This window comes from Gambusia affinis, linkage group LG06, assembly GCF_019740435.1.
Source record: "Gambusia affinis linkage group LG06, SWU_Gaff_1.0, whole genome shotgun sequence".
In the NCBI taxonomy this organism is placed as follows: domain Eukaryota; kingdom Metazoa; phylum Chordata; class Actinopteri; order Cyprinodontiformes; family Poeciliidae; genus Gambusia; species Gambusia affinis.
In genome coordinates, this window is record NC_057873.1 from 23,842,725 (window position 1) to 23,864,006 (window position 21,282).

The window sequence follows — 21,282 nt, forward strand, 5'->3', positions numbered from 1 at the left end:
AATGTTATTAAGTTATAGCCTCAATAGCTTTATTGCATTACTGGATTTATTGCATTTAGAATGGCCACTTATTATGTTATTCATTAGTGTTTTACTGGATATTAATACAATATTAGTTGCTTTTCACTTTTAGATTGTAGACTCCTACACACTTGTTTATTTAATTTTTTTCTTCCTTCAGCCATGGGATTCAGGACATGACCTTGAGCTTTGCACATCCCTGAATCAAAAACAGAACAAGCTGTCATTAAAAGTACAATTATTTACCTTGAGGAAAACTCCTACTTGTGTTTACTCTTCTGTGTCCTGCAGCTCCTGGCTGCTCTTCCAGTAGCATTTTGAAACTTAAAGCATCAGAGTCATGTTTCTTTTGACTCAGTCATGCCGGGGGATATCTAACACCAATCGTATAATTAGCTTAGGCTGCCTCGCAGCCACGTATACTAATCTGGACATTCATTTAACGATAGCTGCTTGGTTAGAAGTTGGGAATACTGAGAGCTTCTCTTAGAAATTAGACGGAACCGCAGAGAATCCGAAGGGCAACTATAACCGGCGAGGAGAACACAAGAAACAAGTCAGACGTTAATGACATTTTAGATATTTCAGAGAGCGGGTTGGAAGAGCTCACTGCATGGAGTTCTGTTGTTTCAAAAGCTTTCATATCTGCGTAGCCGCTTCATTTTGGCACAGAGCTCTGTCGCTCTTCCTCTCTAATCCACAAACGATTAGAGAGCATCCGAGGAATTGCCTTACGGGCAAGGTGGGACGGTGTTGCCTCGTGAGCGCACAACGTGCGCGCCCTCTCCACACCACTGAGACCTCAATTAATTCCGCTGCTGCACGAGACAGACATGCTCTACGGAACGCGCGCCATCAGCGAAGAGAAGCTCCGAATATGCAGGCCGATAAGAACCAAATGACACCAGCCGCACGCTGTAACCTTTAGCTCGTCTGGATCCGAAATTTATTTTTTTTTCTTTTCTTTTTTTTTTGGGGCGTTCGCTCTGCGCCGGAGTGACTCCCTAACAAGTGCACACAAACAGTCCGTCCGTGTTTGCAGCTCGCACTCGGTGGCCGGCGGACGCACGCTGTAAGATGAGGCTTGGAAGCGTCATTTTATTCGTCGCTTTCTGCTCTTTCACAGCTTATTATGTTTACGAGCCAATTCCTGAAAGGATAGAGGAGAGATGGAAACTCATGCTGACCAATTCCTTTTTCAGAACTCTCAGTCACCTGGTAAGAGAAAACTTTTCCTCTTCTTTTAGTTTCTTGATTATTTTTTTTATTTACTTTATAGACAAAGCTTTTATCACTAAGGCTTTGCAACTATTTTCCGGTTGTCTTATGTTTTGGTATTCATTATTGTTTCTTCCTTTAGAGCAAGTTAAACTTAGTTTTTTATTTTCTATTATTATTTTTTGCTGATGTAGATACGCATACTGGTTACACCAGATTATGTCAGATGCTAATCCATGTGTTGTATAGTCCTCACCTGGTCTAATAATAGATCCTATTATGGAAACTCTCCTCCATTTATGAGGGCTGGACACCTGTGGTTTATAATACCTAACACAGTAGTAGCAAACTGGACTTTTCATAGTTTACAGTTACGTTTGAGCACGTGGTTATAACCTCAAATAATTCACAGAGTATTCTTATTTTTATTTCCACATTTTTGGCCTGTAACACTGAAACATCAGACCTAATTTTTTTAGATACTTATATTACAAGCTTTTTTTTCTTTTTTTAAAAAAAAAAAAAACAACATGTGCATGTCTATAATTTATCAGAGATGATAGTGAAGATGTGTGTTGGAGCAATCACCTATACATAATTACATTTAAGATCGCATCGTTCACTTATTTGGGGGAATAATTTGCAGACGGGCCCAAATAATAGCGCAGTTACATAAAGTACTCCCTTTAAATTATGCGAGGCTGACTGCAGGTTGTGATCGTTTTAGTGTCATATAGTTTTATGGGAAGCTGTTAACGTCTTTATTTGATTTTACAATAAAATAAGCCCATTTGTATTTTGACTTAAGTTAATAACCAGAGATCTGTTTTGAGCTCAAACAAGAAGAATGTCCCAGTGTTGTTGCTTCAGGCTCCAGTCATCTTTCAGTTTTGAATTCCTCTTGGTTGTGATTTCTCCTAAGAGATCTTCTTCAGTTGACATTACACAAAGCTGCATTCATGTGACTATTTCGTTCCCTTTCTCACAGACTCATCTCCTAAGCATGAGGCTGTGAGCTTAAATTTTCTTCATTTCACGGTTGGGATGTGATGATGGTTCTCTTCATCTCTTATTGTCCGTTTCCCTTTTCCAGGCAGACCTTTGTGAGTCAGCCGGTCTGAAGGACTACATGGATGTAATGTATGTCATTACTCTATTGGAAAAGATCGTACCCGTGTCTGATGAGCACGTCAAGGTGACAGAGGAAAAGTTTGACGGCGTGGAGGTGGTGCTTTACCAACCGAAGCGCCAAGGCGGAGACGCTCGCCTGAGGAGAGCCGTCATTTATCTGCACGGGGGAGGATGGTGTCTAGGAAGCTCCCGTAGGTTGGGTTTTGTTGCATATTCACAGAAATTAAATCTTTTATAGCTTCAATATGTTCTAAAGAAAATCAGTTTGTCTGACAGACAACTTTTTGAGTGCTTGTGCAGCCCCCAATATAGTGACCTGGGCAAAGAGCCACACTATCCATGAACATAATAATAACTTTATGTTGTATGCTCAGTCTGTTGAATGAATAACTTTCTATTTTGTTGGACAGAATCCCTTTTTATTCATGCAAGTTACTGTACAGTTAAAGAAATCCATTCATCTATTTAGGCTTGTCTGACATTGGGTTGTCTTTCTGTACAGGCATGAGTCCATATGATCTGCTGGCCAGAAAGATTGTCACTGAACTTGATGCTGTCGTCCTCTCTGTAGAGTAAGTGTCGTGGTGTTGTTTTGGAAAATGTAAATGCAACAAAATGCAGAAAACCTCAATATGAAAATTAGAAATGGAGCTCTTTTCCATTTGTAAATGAAAAAAAGAAAAAAAAAACATTTTTTTTAAACTATTGCTTTGATTCTGTTCTTTGAATTATCTCAATTTTTTCACTGACCAGCTATTAGAAGAGGAGAATATATAGGGCTGGAAGACTTAATTAGGATTGAAATAATCATAACTGAATGTAGTATTGATTAAAAATGCCATTTTGATGAAAGAACTCTGCAGTAATGAAGCCAAAACTGTACAACAAATAAATGTTGCATTCAAGATAAGACAAGACCTGAACTTGTAAATACATTTTACCCATTACTCCACAAGTGGCATAGGTTTACCTCAACCCTGTTAAAATTCTGTAAAAACAAAACAAATCTCTTGTTAAGCACCTTTTGCTTTCCAATTATTAATCTGTTAATCCAAAACACAGTCAACAGATTGGCCCTACGCTGTATTTAATGTTAAGTCCAGCAGAAAGGCCTGATCTTCTGACATGTTGATGTGTGAAATATTTTTTAGCTGCCGATGGGTCCCTTATATTAATGATCAAGCGTTCACTAAAGTAATGCTGTTATTGTATTTTCTTATTTAAAAAAAGGGAATTGAATTGTTTATTTGTATATTTAACATATTTTTAAATTTTATATAAAAATGACGTAGGTGGTTAAATGAGAAATCAGCAAAATGTTCCAAGTTTATTTTGTCCGATTAATCGGTCACTTGTCAGAATTTTCCACAGAATAATTGATTACCAATTATTATGTGGATAATTGGGAATCTGCCATATTGTTAGGGATGCAACTAAAAAATATATGCTAGCAGGAACTTTTGAATTTTTTGTCTCTCACTCTTACGCTCACTGTTTGTGATAAAAAAAACAAAAAACTTTTTTTTTCTTAATATAGCTGCTGTGCTAGTTATGTGAATTTCTTCAGAAATTTGAGTTGTATTTCCAAAGCATATTTGTTGTGGTATGAAATATCTGGGTAAACGACTTTGTTCGAATCTAGAGGAAGTAATGCTACTGAATATGGAATCGCTTCATCAGAAAATAAAATCTAGTCTTAATGAACCGGCAACATTGCAACTCTCTTCATGGGGAAAGGTGAATAAAAATGGTGATAGTCCATGATGGTGCCTGTTGACATCCCATCCCAGGTTTACAAACAGTATGAGACTTATGTTAAGGACTTCCTTTGGGACAAGAAGAAACCCAGAATTAGCATTAAGAAAATCTGGTGTGCAAGTGGTGTGGCCCTCCCTAACGTAAGGCTATATAATCTCGCATTTGAAGTGTCTAGGTTGTCCAAATATTTTGAAAAGGGAGTAACAAACCTGAGTTGGATGAATATTGGATTAGTGAATTAGTGAACCCTTTCAGACCAATACATGTCCTTTACTGATTTGACATGCGCTGACCTGGTTGTTTAGTTTTGCTTTGTTTTATTTTTGTTTTGTGAGCGGGTGGGGAGGGCTGGGAGGAGTTATACATGAAATAATAAAAACTTTAACAACAAAAAATGTATGATTTCATTAGTGGTAATAGTAATAGGTAAGGTTCATGGCATCATCATTAAGGAGAAATGCATATTACTTTCTTTAGAATAGCGAACATAAAAGTTAGACCGAAGTAGACGTTTACAATCTTAAAACAACTCCAGTCTTAAAATTACCGTTGTCTTTGCTTGTAAACATTAATATCTGAAACTTAAAGTCACTGTCATGTTTCCATTAGTGTGTTATTAAGACAGAAGACATATGAAAGTAAGAGGTACGATTGTTTTAAGATGATATACGTCTTTGCCCTTCTTGGCATCAGCTTAAGGAACGAAGCTCATTGGATTTTTCAACACACAGAAAAATATATGCTTTTCCTAAAATATTAGCAGGTTATATCCTTTTAACAGAACATCACTTAAAAAATTCAGAGATATTCTATTCATGAATTATTGTTTGTTATATTATAAGTATTAAAATAGCGTGTTATAGCTTTATTAAAGAAATGTTAAGTGGTTAGATCTGTGCTCTGACTTTTACAAAGCACTTACAGTACTTATGTTCTGAAGATTTTCTTCACATTTCCATCAATAACTTCTGTTTACCTCTACTACTGAACAGTTAGACAAACAAGCTCATTCCAGTTTGAATTTTTCATCTAACATGGCGCTCATTTAAGATAACAACTTTGACCACAATGTGAAAAAAAACAAAACAACAAAAACCCTTTTGCCTAGTGACTTATTTGCTTGTCTTTGTCGTCTTTAACTCTGAAATTTGATCGTGTTTAAGTTTCCAGGATTAAAGTTTTGTCTGTGAGCCTGACCTCCAAAGCCTTTGTTTTTACTGCAGGAATAATCTGCAAACTCTTATCTGTTTTAGGTACCGCCTCGCCCCTGCTCACCATTTCCCCGTCCCATATGAGGACGTGCACCGTGTGGTCAAATACTTCCTCCAGAAGGGGGTGCTAGCCCAGTACTCTGTGGACCCCGGGCGTGTTGCTGTGTCAGGGGATAGTGCTGGAGGGAACCTTGCAGCGGCAGTCTCTCAGCAGGTACAGAGTCTGCTTTTGCATCTGAGGGCATAAGAAAAGGTGGATTTAGCAGAAATTTGAGAAATTTTCCATAGCTTTATTAGTTAGAGGTCACTCGTCTAATTTTTGGAGCGTCAGCAAAGAAATGAATATACTTCTGAACACTGTTTAATGCCAGAGAATGCAGCTTGGTATGACCTTGACTGGTCAAGAAATTTTTGTAGCTGTTTTAAGCTGCTTCAAAAATGCAATTGATGTGACAAATCAATCGAATTAATGGTCACAAGACAGTTAAATAATCTATCAAATAATCATTTGAAGGCGGAGTCAGGATTTTCTGTATTACATTAAATGGATGCAGAAGAAGATTTCAGTATATTGTTAAGAATATTTTTTTGATTTCCAATCAAAACAAATAATCTGTACTGGTAATAATGATTATTAGGTCTATCAATGACTAGTATTGCCACAAACTAAGTCTATTATAATCAACCCACATTAGCTTAAATTAACAGATAAGAAACACACAGCAAGCAAATACTCATTTAGATAATCACTCTACGAACACAATTCTTATGACAGTGAAATGAAGATTCAGAATTTGACTGAAACAATTTTAAAGTTTTTTGTCTCTCAGAAGCTCAAAGGAAGAGATCGTAAAGTTCTACTGTCAACCTTAATTCATAAGGGGAAAATGTCCAGAAAGACAATGAAACGGAGATTCAGAACTACCTTTTGTCTGTCATTTCTCTGCACCAGAATTGCAGAGAAAGGATAGTTTTTTTTTTATGATATAATAAATGCTGTTTTACTTTAGTCCATAAACGTCTGTTGGCTCGCCTTTTTTTCAGCAAAACTGACTAGGTTTTTTTTGTTTGCTTGCTAGGTAGACAGGTTCTGTTCCAAAAATATGGTTCTGTTTCCAAATTGTCACTCTAAGACTGGCAGGTGGTTCGGGTCTCTTCTTGTTCTGGGCTTTGGATGTCTGGAGGTTCCTCTGAACAACTCTTTTTAGATGTCACAGAGGCATTTTTAAATTCAAAACGTGTCAACAAACTGTGACCTCAGCTTAGACCAGTCTTTCTCAAATTATGGTCCCCGGACCACTTGCAGTCCACTGGCGCCCTCCAGAGGGCTCGCAAGGTGCTGCATGTAAACAAATGTTTATTTGCCTTGACATGAACTCAAAGTGCGACACTACAATTAGCTTACCAAAGGATTGTTTTTAAAAATAATAATGGATAAATGGCTTAAGACCCGGTCACTAAAAAGAAAGCCTGAAGATACCGGTGGAAAGTTTCTCAGGCTGAATTGCAGAACTTTTGCTTTTCAACACTGTTATTATACATAGCGTGCCACAGGCATGAATATCTAGGCTGTGATGAATCCGATAAGCCAGTGGTGAAAAGAGCTGCACCCCACACTGACTTACTGCACCTTAACACCTAAAATAAAATTATTTATGTTGGCTGAAACAAAATGTTTGATTTTGCCAACGCAGCTCAAGTCTAGATTTTCCTTTATTGATCTTCTGAATTACAAAATAGCCCTAAAACGCTACGGGTGCACACAGCACTTGTAGTACTGAGCTTTTTTTTTTTTTATTTTCATGTGTTTTAGATCAATGGAAAGCTTAGAATCCATACTTCCAGAATCTGTAAACAACTTGAACCCCCCTGAACAAGCTTGTTCAAAGTTTTATTTTGGCCAGTGAAATTTTCAAAACACCCCATAAGGAGGAATGTTTTCATTTAATTTAAGATGTTGTGTTTCAAGGGTGGTCCTTGGGTGTTTGTTAAATGGGGTGAGTGGTCCTCGGTCTGAAAAAGTTTGAGAAGCACTTCCTTAGACTTATGTAATAACTGTGTCAGGACTGCGGCTGTTTTACCCTATTTTTGTCTAACTTGACAGAACTTCTCTAAATAAAAGATAGCATTAACATTCATAGTCTGAAACATTTCCAAGACATTTCACAGTATTAATATTTAATGCTTAAAAAAAAGTTCTATTTTTGAGTTGGGGAATTAGTAAAAGTGAATTTCCCAAACGTTACACCAGCCTAAAAGAGCTTGTATCAAGCAGCCAATTGCTGACAGGGCTTCTCAGCAATAACCCAACTTCTGTTTGTTGGGGCAGTGCTGCATTTTCTGCTGATTGAAAATTGAAATGGAGAATACCTCATTGCACAAAACAAATAATGCTCTCATGATACGGAGAAGTAGCATTTATGGTTTTGAGGCACGCATGAGCAATTTGATCAGCAATTAAGCCATTTTACCTGATATGGGACAGGGCAATCTTGTTTCATAAAAGATAATCACATAATAAAGCAAGAAAATTTGCTTTAACTTAATAGCATTTGGTTGCTGTAGAGAGGATATGTGTATTTCCATTAGAGAGAGCTCATCACACAGGGTCAGAGGAGGCTCAGGAGAAAACTTTAGGCTCCAAACTGTACAACAGGCATATGAACAGACAGAACCGCGGCTCAAGAATAATCCTTCTGCATGCAGGGAGTTCCACAGATAATCTCCTTGGAATTTAATTTTGTAACAGTGATCTGGGTTGAGGTTTGGGTGACTTCTCAAGTCATTTCCTTGGGCTTTAGCAAAGTTAGAACAAATCGCAAACGCCGTATGACGAGCAACCGTCTCCGTTTGAAAGTTTTGCGTCGCAAAACCTCAGCTAGAAACACGATTTCAAATGTAGTCGTGATGCAACGTCGTGTGCACCTGTGTTTGCGAGTGAAGGTGAAATGAGTCATCCTTTCAAGCATCCTCTAAGATCACAAAGGTTTGTGTAGGAAATTACCTGCAGAGCTGAGAGGTTATGTAGATGAAGCTCATATAACAACACCAGCAGTTACTCATCTATGATAAAGAGGGAGGTAGGTGTTGAGAATCCAACATTGTTGTTTTGGATAAAGCAAGTGAAACAAATGTTAATCCTGTTATGTAATAGTGGCCAATGACTTAATGCCTGCCGATGAAGTAATACTTTTGGTCATCTTAAATGTAACAAAGCCAATAAAGTAATGATGATAACATGTCATTACTTAGAAATCTTTGAAAACTGAAGCTGAAATAATATTTTATTTGAACAACACATAATTAGGAGTGTATTTCTTAGAAACAAAATATTTTTTTGGGCAGTTTTGTGCAGTTTGGTAGTCGTACGCGTTCGCGAAGGATCCATGTTAACCCTTTGTGTCCTGACTTTAAAATCTCTGCCTGGATGTTTTTTTTTTTTTGCTTATTTCAACTGTACGCAGTTCTTTAAATGTCCTGTGAGTAAATATATTTGCCCATTTATCCATAACAGCCAGAACTTTCAAAATCGAGCAAGGTATTTCCGCAATATACCAGAGTGCCCCTCAGATTAATTTCACTCCCTGCTATGGCAGTTTAGTATTGCGGTACTGCAAATTTGGCTGGATTGTCACCGCTCCATTTAGGACTTATAGGGTTTACTGACAAATAATTACATGATTGGGTCTGTTACTTTTGTAATGACCAAACTGTTGCATTATCAGCGTGTACTGCCTGATTTGTTGCCACGTGTGCATTTTTATTTATTTATTATTTCACTGGTTCCTTGGACCCCTTGGTAAGCATCCCATCCCTCATGCATGCTGTTTAAGGGGCGGCACCACAATTAAATTAGCCTGTGTCCACAGTCCAGAACATCACGCTACAACAAAGTGAGAAATTTTCAATGTGAGATTGTTTTAGATGATACTAAAACATTCTTCTTTCTAGTACATCATAAAACATTTGAATGTATGACGCTTTTTGAGCTCGTTTATCAGGTAACAAGATTTGTTTTGTCGGTCAAAGGTGAATGTCTTGAGTAAAAAGACTCATTATGGAAAAAGACAGGGAATGAACAAGGAAACTGAGCTGCAGCTTTAGAAAACCGTAAGGGAGCAAATCCCCCAGGTCTTTCTTTTTTTTTTCAAAGACTAAGAAAGAGGGGATTATGTAAAGGAAAACATAAAGAAATGAGAAGAGGCTCGTGATTTTTGTGCAGTACTGTTATCTGGTTCAGTATCACAGTGACAGATCTAGAGCTGTGTCTTTGTAGCAACATAATGCTCCTACAAAGAACGGTTTTGTCTGCACATCCATTTTCTTCTTCCACGTTTGTAATTTTCCGGCTGAAGAAATTCTCGGAAAAATCTTTTAATGACCGAGAGGAGTATTGATTGGGGCTTGGTAAACTGGTGCGCTCACAAATATGTATATATTTTTACCTGGAAGTTAAGATGTGTGGGGGGGAGTAGTTAATAGCTCATCCATTTGTCATTTAAAGGCTTGTTTCACCGGGCCGGGGGATGACGAATCAGCGCACGTCTTCTTCAGAAATCAAAGTGAATAGAAAACAATATTTGTACTGACTGCTTTATAGGATAGTTAAGCAAAAAGAGAGAAAATCAGGTAAGTAGAGTCATTGTCTTGCAGTGGAAAGGTTGCAGGGTCAACTACAGTTTCCTCCTGTCACATGTCGAAGTGCCCACAGGCAACGCACTGACTTGAAAAGTACTATACAAACAACTCAGTTAATTTATAGACAACCCAATAGCTACAAAATTGAAGAGACTGATAGCTTAAAAATATTTAGCAGTGATGGCACAAGGATAACCAAAAGTATGTCATTGTCAAAGCGCTGCTCTTAACTTGTGTGTCTTCATTGCTTCAGACAAAGGAAGAACAAAGCCTGAAGTTAACTATTTGACCACGCTGGTGTTAGTGGAGCATTTAAGAGAGGCGCAATTGTCAGTTGTGACAGTATTCCGAGATAGAGATACTTTAAAAATTAAAAAAGATTTATTTTTCAGCGATTGCTTTATACCAAAATTAACTTTTTATCAGTTATTATCTTTATTATCGGTGTAAGGACTGATGCTCTTATTATGTATAGTTGAGCCCAAAAATATTGATATTATTGTATTTTCCTTAACTTATACATCAGTACCATGACAGTAAAAGAGAAATGTTTTTTTATCTCTTTTTTTTTTATGAGCCATGAGTATCACATTTAGGGCGTCTTCAGAAACCTGCTGTTTTCATCTTATGTCACTGAGTAATGCCCCGACTTTTTTATCAACACTGTCTGATTTACTTATGTCTGCTCCACAGCTGCAAAAAGAGTCTGGGCAGCAGGTCAAGTTGAGGGCTCAGGCACTCCTTTACCCCGTGCTGCAGGCGTTGGACCTCAAAACGCCTTCATATCAGCAGAATAAAGACATGCCGATTCTGCCACGCACGCTCATGGTGCGCTTCTGGAGCGAGTATTTCACCAGCAACAAAGCCCTCTTCAGAGCCATGATGGCCAACTCGCACAACAGCCCCGAGTCGTCCAGGTTACTGAAGTTCGTCAACTGGAGCGCCTTTCTGCCGGAGGCATATCACAAGGAGTACAACTACAGCGCTCCCGCTGTTGCGCAGGGAACCGAAGGGGAGGCGGCCGGGGTGGACGGGCCGTCTCAGTCGTTCGCCGACCCCAGGGCGTCGCCCTTACTTGTCCCGGACGCGGACTTGCACTCTCTACCCAAGGCGTACATTCTGACGTGCGAGTACGACGTCCTCAGAGACGACGGGATCATGTACGCCACACGGCTCCGGGCGGCTGGCGTTGAGGTGACGCACCAGCACTATGACACGGGATTCCACGGAGCGCTGATGTTCACTGTGTGGCCGACTGACTTTCTCATTGCACGTCGCATGACAGACAACTATGTTAAATGGCTCAAGGATAATTTGTAAAAAAAAAAAAACAAAAAAAAAAAAACTTTTGACTATATATGTGGGTATTCCAGTTTGGTTTTTTTTCCACACAATGCACTAATGTTTAGTTGAATCTTTTTTCAGGTCGTTTTTAACTTTTGGTGGTGTACTTCTTTGGTCATGTTGTTTTTGTTTAAATATGCTAATTTCATCTGTTTTCTCCTAATGGATTTTGCCTAATTTTGAAACTGTAGTGAACATATTTTTTTTTTATTTTAAGGTGACAAGTGAAAACTGACACATGTATCATCATATCATTGCGCTCGCTGCAAACGTAATGCTTATGTAAAATAAAACTGTGGCTATCGTATTAGTTTGATGGACAGGGTTCTTTTTTGTTTTTACCCTGAACAGAGCTCTTTTTGATTGCTTCCCACCGCATGATCTTCCATCAGATCTTGTATTTATTGTATCAATATTAGTCTTAATAGTCAGTAATGCATACCTCTGGAAGTAAAACTTTCCCTGCAGAGATTTGACAAACTCATTATAAGTCTTTGCGAGCAGGAGAGAATTTTTCCAGATGCTTTTTTGGCCAAAGTTAACATTTATCACAGTATGAACCGCATTCCAAAGAGTTACAAATGAGTTCAACTATTTGTGTCTCGTTGACTTATTGTAGTTTCTGATTCCAAAGATTGGTAAAATTGGATTATGTTGAAAAGTTTTATTGGCGGCGGAGTGAGGGGGACAAGAACAACAACAACACATCATGAATTTGACACACCCTCAACTTTTAATTTTCACTTCCTGCAAGTAACCAATGTAAAATGTTTTGGTTCTCTTGTATTATAAGGTCAGTGAATGTTGATGTTCCATATTCAATCTAACCATTCCTAACATTGTTTGAGAAATCATAGCTGAGATTGTTGCAACAATAGGGTAAAAAAAAGAGGGATGGATGTAATGAAGGAATGTGGTAATGATTGTTCATGAAGCCTTAATCTTTAGTGAGCACCCTAATTTGAAAAGCATAACTTATAATATGTAGCATCAACATTTACATTTGAAGCACATATGACTCTACTCACCCCTTTCTAAAAACAAAACTTTTACGTTTTTACACAAAACCCAGATCTGTTGAAAGAAGTTAATAGAAAATGAAGCAGTAGCATAGGACTCAAGTTTCTGGCAGAAGATTTTAGGGTTTTAATATATTTATTACCATTTATGGTTTTCACATTAACATTATTCAGAAAAGACAATTTTTCTGACTAAACCCCAGTCATTGCAAACACTGAACATAACTCATTTTCATTTTAGGACTATTTCAGTTATTTAATTTAATATATGAAATGAATGAACAGCTTGAGAATCATATTTTTATTAACGCTATTAATGACAAAATGTCTATAATACCACTCCCTCTGCTACTAATAATGTAACTTTCCACATTTGCCCTGTGTCGTGTTTTTGCGTCAACACTTTTACGTTTTGTTTTTGCAGTTGGAAAATTTGTGGGCCTCGTGCAAGTTTAATGTAAAACGACAATAAAATCACTTAAGCTCTCAACTGCTAAAAAAATTGTTGTGTTTTTTTTTTTGTTGGTCTTATGTAATCACATGTTTCATTAATAAAGTATGCTGTACTTTAGGAGTAGAAATAGATAGAAAATGTGATGTTACTTTACGCCTTTTACAGACATACATTGAATAGAAAGTTCAGAGATGTGTTATTCAATAAAACACGGACTGCTCCAGGGTGCAGAGTACAAAGACATACACATTTATACACTCATTTTCTCATCTTAACCTGGATTTATTCCCATGAAACATAACATTTCTTGCTATCTGTAAAACAACTGGCTTCACGAGGTGAAGATAAAACAAAGTACATGTATATTTCATATTTGTCCTCAGATATTTTTCTATTGGTTTATCCTTTCTGATTGCTCATAATGCAACTCTCGTGCATTTCATCATGTGCTCCAAAAACGTCAGATCAGACATTTTCTATTTGTTTTTTTCCCCCCTTGTTATTGGCTCCATTTGAGATTCCTATCTAAATGCAATGATGGATCATGGTATAACTTGTCCTAATAGAATCAAAGCACAAAGTCCCGTTCATTTTGTTAAAGTTATGTAACATCTTTACAATAATACATTTAGCTCTCTAGCGACCATCAAAGGTCAAAAGCTCAGTGGTGTGACAAAAAATAGCTTCTATAGCAGATATAGGTATTTCTTTTACTTCACCATTAGTGGAAAAAGGTTTGGTTTTAATATCAACAGGGGAAGCAAATGACATAAAGGGGCATATATACTGTATCAATCTTACATTAAGACAGTCTGTACAATGTCCCGCACAGACTGACTCAGGCATACAGAATCTATGTGGCGGTCAACCTTGTTGCACCAGAAGAAGTTTAAAGTAAAGCTGAGTGGAGTACAGTTCATGCCCACACATACGTGTGTGTGTTTTTAAAAATGTGCCCAATAAATCTACCTCTAAACACCTCAACACACTTTCTGACCTGGAGGTCAACAGTCTACTGCCCAGGGGGTATAAAAAGTGTATAAAAACATATTTGTATGCACATTTTCTTATTCTTAAGCTGGGTCTATTTCTGTGAGAAACCAGGGTTTTGTTTTGTTTTTTTGCTGTCGGTGCATAAGAATTGCACCTGATTGCTGGTGCTCCATCTCCAAATCCAATCTGGTACGCTACAACTTATATGGCTAAACTTGAGTACAACCCATTTGGTACGTTATGAGTGATTTCTCTATTCCCCTCAACACATGTAGGAGCCTTTCTGTCAAACTGCAGAAACACAAACACTAAGAATGCCCACATGGACAACTGTAAACGTGACAATTTTATACCTTGCCATCATAATTGTAGAATAATAGCATTTGACTGAATTCCACTTTGAATAAGTGGCATTTTGTTTGTTTTTTTTAAAAAAAAGGAAAACAAACAGTAAAGTAGAAAAAAAATCAATGCCATTGTTTTCTGATTGGCATGTCCGCTGACTGAACAGATAAGGCACCGGGATTATTCCTGGCTCTTAGCCTGGTCTGGAGCAGGCAAGCTGCGCAGGATAAATCGCCATGGTAACTTATGTCCGACTGCTTTTGTGAAACCAAGTGGAGGCTTAATTCAGCTAGGATATCTGGAAAATCCCGGTTTTGTGACACAGCCCTCTGGTGACCTGCCCAGGGTCTGCACAAAAAAAAAATCATCATGGCAACATGTGAGGATGGTAACCAATGAAACTACACATCCTCATGCTATTGTCTTGCAAAGTGTTTACCTTAACTGTGTATAACTGGACCTCTTGTGTTTTAGCAGTTGAATCAGAATTGTTTGTTCAGCTCAAAGTTGCAAAGCCTGCCCAGTTCTACAAAGGGGTCGACATTTTAGTTGGACTTCATAAAATCAGCTTTTCAAAATGTGAATGCGCCTGTGTCCCACATCCCCAGGTAGCATCTGAAAGATGAGCGAACGCAACAAGTAATCGAAGAATGAAAAGACAGGAGGTAGCAAAAATACATGAGCCTAATAATAAAATAATGTGGGTTAAGCTTCACACTAAACACCTTCACACCGTCACTCCTCAAACTACTGTAAATGCAGAACAAGAATAAAAAAAAAACAACTAATAATGAGATCACTAAACCAAACAAATGCCTCATCTGAACAAAGTGTAGCAATCAGTAGGGTACTTTTTCTTGAGTAGAGTTTTTAAATACTTTACACTGTAAAATGTAAAAGTAAAGTGTACTCAAAAAGAAAAGTGACCTGAACTCATTCCAGCTTAGTCTGTTGACTATACTAAATTAAACTTAGCAAAGACAACTTTCTACAGAGGCAAGTAATCAAACTCATCAGCAGCAAGTAACCCGAACTTGGAGTTATGAGTGAGCAAAACGCATCTGCATAACCAGCAGAAAACTCGGCATCATTCGGCAGCTCTCGTTGAACGCACATGCGCATTGGACACTGACGAGTGACGACGTGTTTGAAAGAAGCGCCAAACTGTCAACAATACGGCGGTTGCTGCAGCTACGTTTGGTCACGGTAAGTCCCACTGTTTTTTAGCAAACTTATATTCGTTATCTCGGCCGTATAATTCATCCGTATGAGTCCAGGTTTTGAGGTTAACTTTATGTGTAATGATTTAGCGATGCCTGGGACTAATGTTAGTCGAAAATATCATGTTTATTTAGTGGCAACAAGATGGAGCGGCAGAGCAAAAAAGCTGTCCGGGGCGCAAAACAAAAAAAGGAAAAGGGATAAGGATAAAGATGTTGGCGGGTTAAAAGAGCCGCTGTACTGTTATAGAAGGCTTATGATGAGTAGACTGCCATAGGTAGAACAGCTGTAAACTGTAGAAGCAGCCGTGATGAAGAAGTGTTATGTTGATATGTAATTGTGGTGTTGCTTCTATTGTTTTTAGGACTGCGAAGACCCAGACGTGTCTCACACCCCATTGGGATCCTGACCATCATTCCTGAGGACAGGCAGGCCTCCACTGACTCACTGCACCTCCAGTCTTCAAGTACTGACATCATTTTGGAAGGAAGTCTTGTCATGAATGATCTTGGGAATCTTCCACATGCCATGTGCTTGCTCTTTGGACTTATTTATACTCTGAATTTGGAGTACCCTCAACAACTGAAGTACACCTTTGACTTCATCCAAAGGGTGCTTCTCTCACTTGGACATAAATCCCTAAAACCAAAAATACAATCACTCAAAAATCTTCTGATGCAATGAGTGAATGTGATGTGACATTATGGATCAACGTTGATACCTTTACCCTTATTGGAAAAGTGATTTTTATTTCTTGTTTGATTCTTTTTTTGTTGGAGAGAGCATCATTGCATTTGCAGACTACTAAATTGTTTTATGTTAATGAGGAGAAACATTACTTCACTTCACTACTTCATTATTTACTTTATCAATGTTATGATAAATGTTAGGCTCTAGTATTGAGAATTGAGTTTCTGTTTCACACCAGTCAACTAAGACATTTAAGCAGGGATTCTCAAAGTTTTAAAGACTGAGGGCCATTTGAAGGATTCAATATTAGATTGAAGGCTACCCTAGAAAAAAAGTCATGTCATTTTTTTTCCCCTAAAAAAGTCTATGAAAAACTTTGTTTCCAGGTTAGTGTGTATGTAACCACACTTGAGAACCTTGTATTTAAGGTAAACTTGTTTAATTATTAAACATTTTTTTCCATTCAAACTGATGTCTGTTGGCTCTTTGTTCCAATAACTTAACACTTTTGGTTCATCTTACTTGAACATATCAAGGCAATTGGTTTCCTGATATTTTGCAAGTAATGTGAACTCTTAAACGTGTAAGTATAACTTATTTTTATGAGTACTGCTTAATTGACATAACTCACAATTTGAAGTAGTCATAATTGACATTTTATAGTCAACTTTACTAATGATTTTGAGTTAACTGCACTCAAGTTTACTGCCATTGCATGAGTTGTCTGAATGAATATTTTACAGTTAACCCAATTAATGATTTTGAGTTAACGGCGTTTAAGTTTACTGCCTTTATCTGAGTGGTCTAAACATAGTTATTTATAGCAATAACACCTTAAAATGAATTAGCTACTTTACTTGGAGATTTTGAGGCAATCGGTTTCCTAACTTTTTTAAGTAAAGTGAACTTATTACATTTTACAGTGTACGCACTTCTGCTTATGTCCATAAAAAATATCTGCCATCTTGACATGATTTGTTAGATCAAAGAAATAACGGAGATAAGAAAAAAATCTAAATAAATGAATGAATACATGTTTAGTCTTGACTCAACTTTTCTGGTAACATTACTTATTATAAAATTACTTAGTACTTATACTTCTCTGGTATATTGATTTTTTTTTAGATATTGTGTCACTCTAGTGATTTGACAATTAAATCAGGATCAAAACATCCTCTTGATTCAACAAGTTTCAATGGCAACAGATTTATAACACGTCTTCCGTTAATTGTGTGGTGATAAAAATATTACATTTTATCTTAAAAATGAAAAGCCCTTTATTTTTTTCCCCACAGATCCAATGTTTACAAACAAATAACACACTGCAGTTGTGTTTTAGCTAATATATATTTAAAAATGCATATGTTATATACAGATGTACAAGTTCTCCTGGAAATCATTGTGCCTGCTTTATCTATGTACAAAAATAAAGGATTATTCCATGTCACAGGCCACCAGACATAAGTTACACATTAGACTATAAACGTACAAAGTATGAAATCTTCATGCTTTTTGCGCTTAGGAAATGCCGCCACATAATTAGCATTTTAGAAATAAGTGCTAAGATTCTGACATCTCAAGAATTATGTGTTTACAACACCAGGGTTTGTTTGCATGTGATGATTCAAGACTTCTGTGGAAAGCACGGTCAGGCTGGTTCTCGTCTATGCTTGGTTTTGCTGCTCATGTTTCTGATTTTGGAAATGAGAAGCTCTCTGAACTTGTCTCCCATGAGAAAGTAGAAGACCGGGTTAATGACGCTGTGCAAAAACGCCAACGGTCGGGTCAAGATGTACATGGCTTTGATGTAATCCTGGGAAGAACTGTCAACTTGGGCCCAAGGCTGCTCAGATGCGATTCTGACGTTTCTAAGAATGTGATACGGGGTGTAGATGATGAGGAACATGACCGTGGCTGAAGCAACGACTCTGAGAGGCCTCTTGTAGGACGTCCTGTGCTGTACAGCTCGCTCCTGCCTTTGGAGGAGATGGGAGATTTGCTGGGAAAAGGCACAGAGTGCAAGCAGAGGAAGGATGTAGCCGGTTACGGTTAACCCCAAGCTGTAGCCCAGTGGGTTAACATCTCCTTTAAGACTGGCGAAATCTTCGCAGCGGCTCCAGTTCTTTTTCTGCAAGTCCTGCACCAGTAGGGTTATGATCGGACAGACTTCCACGTTCACCACCAGCCAGGTCAGGCCCGTGACCACCAGGGCCGCTCTCGGTCTCAGCAGGCGGTGGTTTCTCATCGGGTACTTTATGAGCAGGAAGCGATCCATGCTGATCCAAACCATGAAGAGGATGGAGGAGTAAAGGTTGACGTGCAGGATGTAGCGGTTTATGACGCAAACAAAGGGGTCGTTGACGGCTTGCTCGTTTGCGTACAGGTGTGAGAGGTGTGGCAGAGTGCAGAGGAAAACAAGGTCGGAGATGGCCAGGCTGAAGACGTAAATGTTGCAGCTCTGCCACTCCTGCAAGCAAAATATGTAGCCAAGCACGACGACGAGGTTGCTGGGGAAGCCGACGCAGAACTCGAGCGCGTAGAGCGGCGACAAGTAGTATCTCTCCAGCACTTCGTTTGTGTTTGTGGAGTTGATCACCTGCCAAAGCGAAAGGGAGAAGAAACATTGATGAGGAGGAAGGAATTATCAAACAGAAGAGAGGAAGCAAAAAGGGTAAGTGATGATTAAAGGAAAATTTGTGGGCTATAAAAAAAAAAGTCATTCAGGGTTACATAATTCTTGTTTAAGCAAGCGTATTTTTTTTAATGTGTGATGATCAGACTTACCATTGTGTGGTTCCTGCAGTTTCTGCTGGCGTGAACTGGGGTGAGACAATGAGCCGATGCCGCCACTATTTGTGCACTGCAGAGAGTAAACAGAAAATAGTGCCTTTCATACAGAGTGACAAGGCGTCTGACTACAAGGGCCATTAACTTTATGGTGATGAACACACAGGAGATTGTGTAGTTTGCATCTAAAGCATATAAAGATTCCACAAGCAAAGTTGCTGCTTTACATCTTTCCCGTATTTAACTAGAATGATGTTGCTCTCTTATCTGGTCTCCCATTCCAACTTCCACAGATCATCTGATAAAGAACTGAAGTTTGTAGCACATGATAACATGAATTGAACCAACAGAGACATATTAGTGGAAATGCAACATTATTCTCCTGACTACAGGTTTTCTATTTTATTTTGTTAAAAATAAAAAATGCATTATTCTGATTTAACTTCACAGAAACCCAACATGGTTATTTGGAAAAGTAATGCGCAGCATCAGGTTAGATCAGTTATGAGATTCAAGTATGCGATCTTCAGATGCGAATATGTTTTATTTATAGACAATCTTAATTTAATCCTCTGCCAAACGAAACTATGAGTTAATCTCACTTCCCTCTGCAGCTGCCTTCACAGAGCTTCTAAAAGTGTTTCTGCTCAAACTTTTACTGATTTGCAAGTCTTATTTTGTCTGACACGACAGTTAAGTTTATCAGTGTTTGCAGTTTTTCTCAGTCACTGTGGTGCGTTTCTCAAATCCCGCACTCACTTCATCCAAGTCAGGTTGTTCAATCGTCAACCTCCCACTCTCACCCCGGGTGTTCCCCACGGCTCAACACTGCAGGAACCCCTCTTCTTCATCATCACTCACATCCTCCCCCTTGTCACAATTCGGGTTTTAAGGAGGACCCAAGTGCAGAGAGCAGGGGGAAATACTTTCTTTATGAATTTGCAAAGCTGAACTGAACAGGCAACCAGTTCAGTTCAGAGGGAGGGAGGGCAACTGAGCCCTGCGACAGACTGGCGACCTGTCCAGGGTGAACCCCACCTCTCGCCCGGAGCGTAGCTGGAGATAGGCACCAGCAACCCTCCCAAACCCATTAGGGACAAGGGTGAACAGAAAATGGATGGATGGATGGAGGGCAACAAAGAGAAGCAGTGTAACAGAAAGATTAAGAGATTAAGAGTAATGAGTGGGAGGTAGATATACAGAGCAGGGAGCAGACATGACAAAGGAACTAATAAGGGAAACTGACTACAGCTGGGAAGGGAGTGAGTCAGGTTTGATGAGGTAAATAAACAGCTGCTGGGGAACGGGGAGTGAACGGCACCAGAGGGAAGCCTAAACACAAATTCTAACAAGATAAATTCAACACCTAAAGTAAGAATCTAAACTAGCAGAAGGGACGAACAAGAAGATCATATTAACAGCAAATAAATTCAAACTTGCGGAACTAATTGAGGGAATAAACTGGGATGAGGAGAAACAAGTAAAAGGAAATGAATACAAGAAAAACAACAAAACAAAGAGTCCAAACAACCAGGGATATGACACCCCTTAGTAATATTTTCTAGTAAATTTAATATCAGTTTCCACTGTCTTGTGGATGACACCCAGCTCATCCAAACAACCAAACACAAAATATATGACTTCTATTGCTATCTTTTTATAGCTGGAAATGTGAACGGTTAGACTTGACACTTCGTACATTGCACAAAAATAATCTAGCCAAAATCAATTAGCAAACCAGATTACTTACATTATTACCTACAAAACTTAGCAGTCTTTTGTCCAGCATCCACACCTGAGTTAAAGTTTCAGCGTAGAGTGATGCAGCGTCCGGAGTAGATGAAGTGGGAATCAGACTGGTTCTCTGAAATGTTTTCTCTGTTTCCTTCCTCTTTCATAGTGTGAAGTGATGCATTTTCCATTTAAAGGGGTGTGTTTTCCTTTAACTTGCTCATGTAGACATGTCCCGTCCACCACCTATGCATCTTAATGGATCAAGGTAACTTGAATCCAGTTTCACTGAAAGGAGATGTCTAGTTCAAGTGAATCTTCTCAAAATGAAGAAGATGGGTTTTGTTTCCCAGAGATAAAGATGATGACTGAATTCGGTAACAGAGGGTGTCCCGTAGCAACATGTGTTAAAGGCCATTCAGCATGGGAAAAGCCTAAGTTGAATATATATATATATATATATATATATATATATAAAAGACTAGATTCCTTTTGTAAATATTCAGATTAACTTTAGTTCTCTGAGAGTCTAGGGAATCTGGAAACAAATAGGAATAGTTCGTTTATTACTACTTTATCTTACATTTGGAGAAAGTATGAGAAATATTTCCCATATAGAATACAGTTTTTTATTCCAAATCAGTATTGACTGAGGATACAGCCAAAATTATTACAAAATGTCTTAAGGACAACAAAGTCACTGCATTTATGTCAAAGGCGT

General features: G+C 38.3%; 2 protein-coding genes across 3 annotated transcripts; one reads left to right on the forward strand and one right to left on the reverse strand.

The window, feature by feature from the left end:
- Positions 1-369: 369 nt before the first annotated feature.
- Positions 370-12,830, forward strand: aadac (arylacetamide deacetylase). Its single transcript, XM_044119253.1, has 5 exons — positions 370-1,239; positions 2,333-2,561; positions 2,873-2,942; positions 5,382-5,553; positions 10,671-12,830. The coding sequence occupies exons 1-5, from the start codon at positions 1,099-1,101 to the stop codon at positions 11,295-11,297; spliced, it is 1,239 nt and encodes a 412-aa protein (XP_043975188.1). The 5' UTR covers positions 370-1,098; the 3' UTR covers positions 11,298-12,830.
- A 4,465-nt stretch (positions 12,831-17,295) lies between these two features.
- LOC122832461 (succinate receptor 1-like) lies at positions 17,296-20,680 on the reverse strand. 2 transcript variants are annotated; one of them, XM_044119254.1, is made up of 3 exons: positions 19,590-20,080; positions 18,828-18,903; positions 17,296-18,639 (listed from the first exon to the last, which is right to left on the reverse strand). In XM_044119254.1, the coding sequence occupies exons 1-3, from the start codon at positions 19,592-19,594 to the stop codon at positions 17,692-17,694; spliced, it is 1,029 nt and encodes a 342-aa protein (XP_043975189.1). In that variant the 5' UTR covers positions 19,595-20,080; the 3' UTR covers positions 17,296-17,691. The 2 variants fall into 2 exon arrangements, with proteins under 2 accessions (XP_043975189.1, XP_043975190.1); XM_044119255.1 differs by lacking the exon at positions 19,590-20,080 and adding an exon at positions 20,581-20,680 and having other exon boundaries at positions 17,323-18,639.
- Between the last annotated feature and the right edge of the window lie 602 nt (positions 20,681-21,282).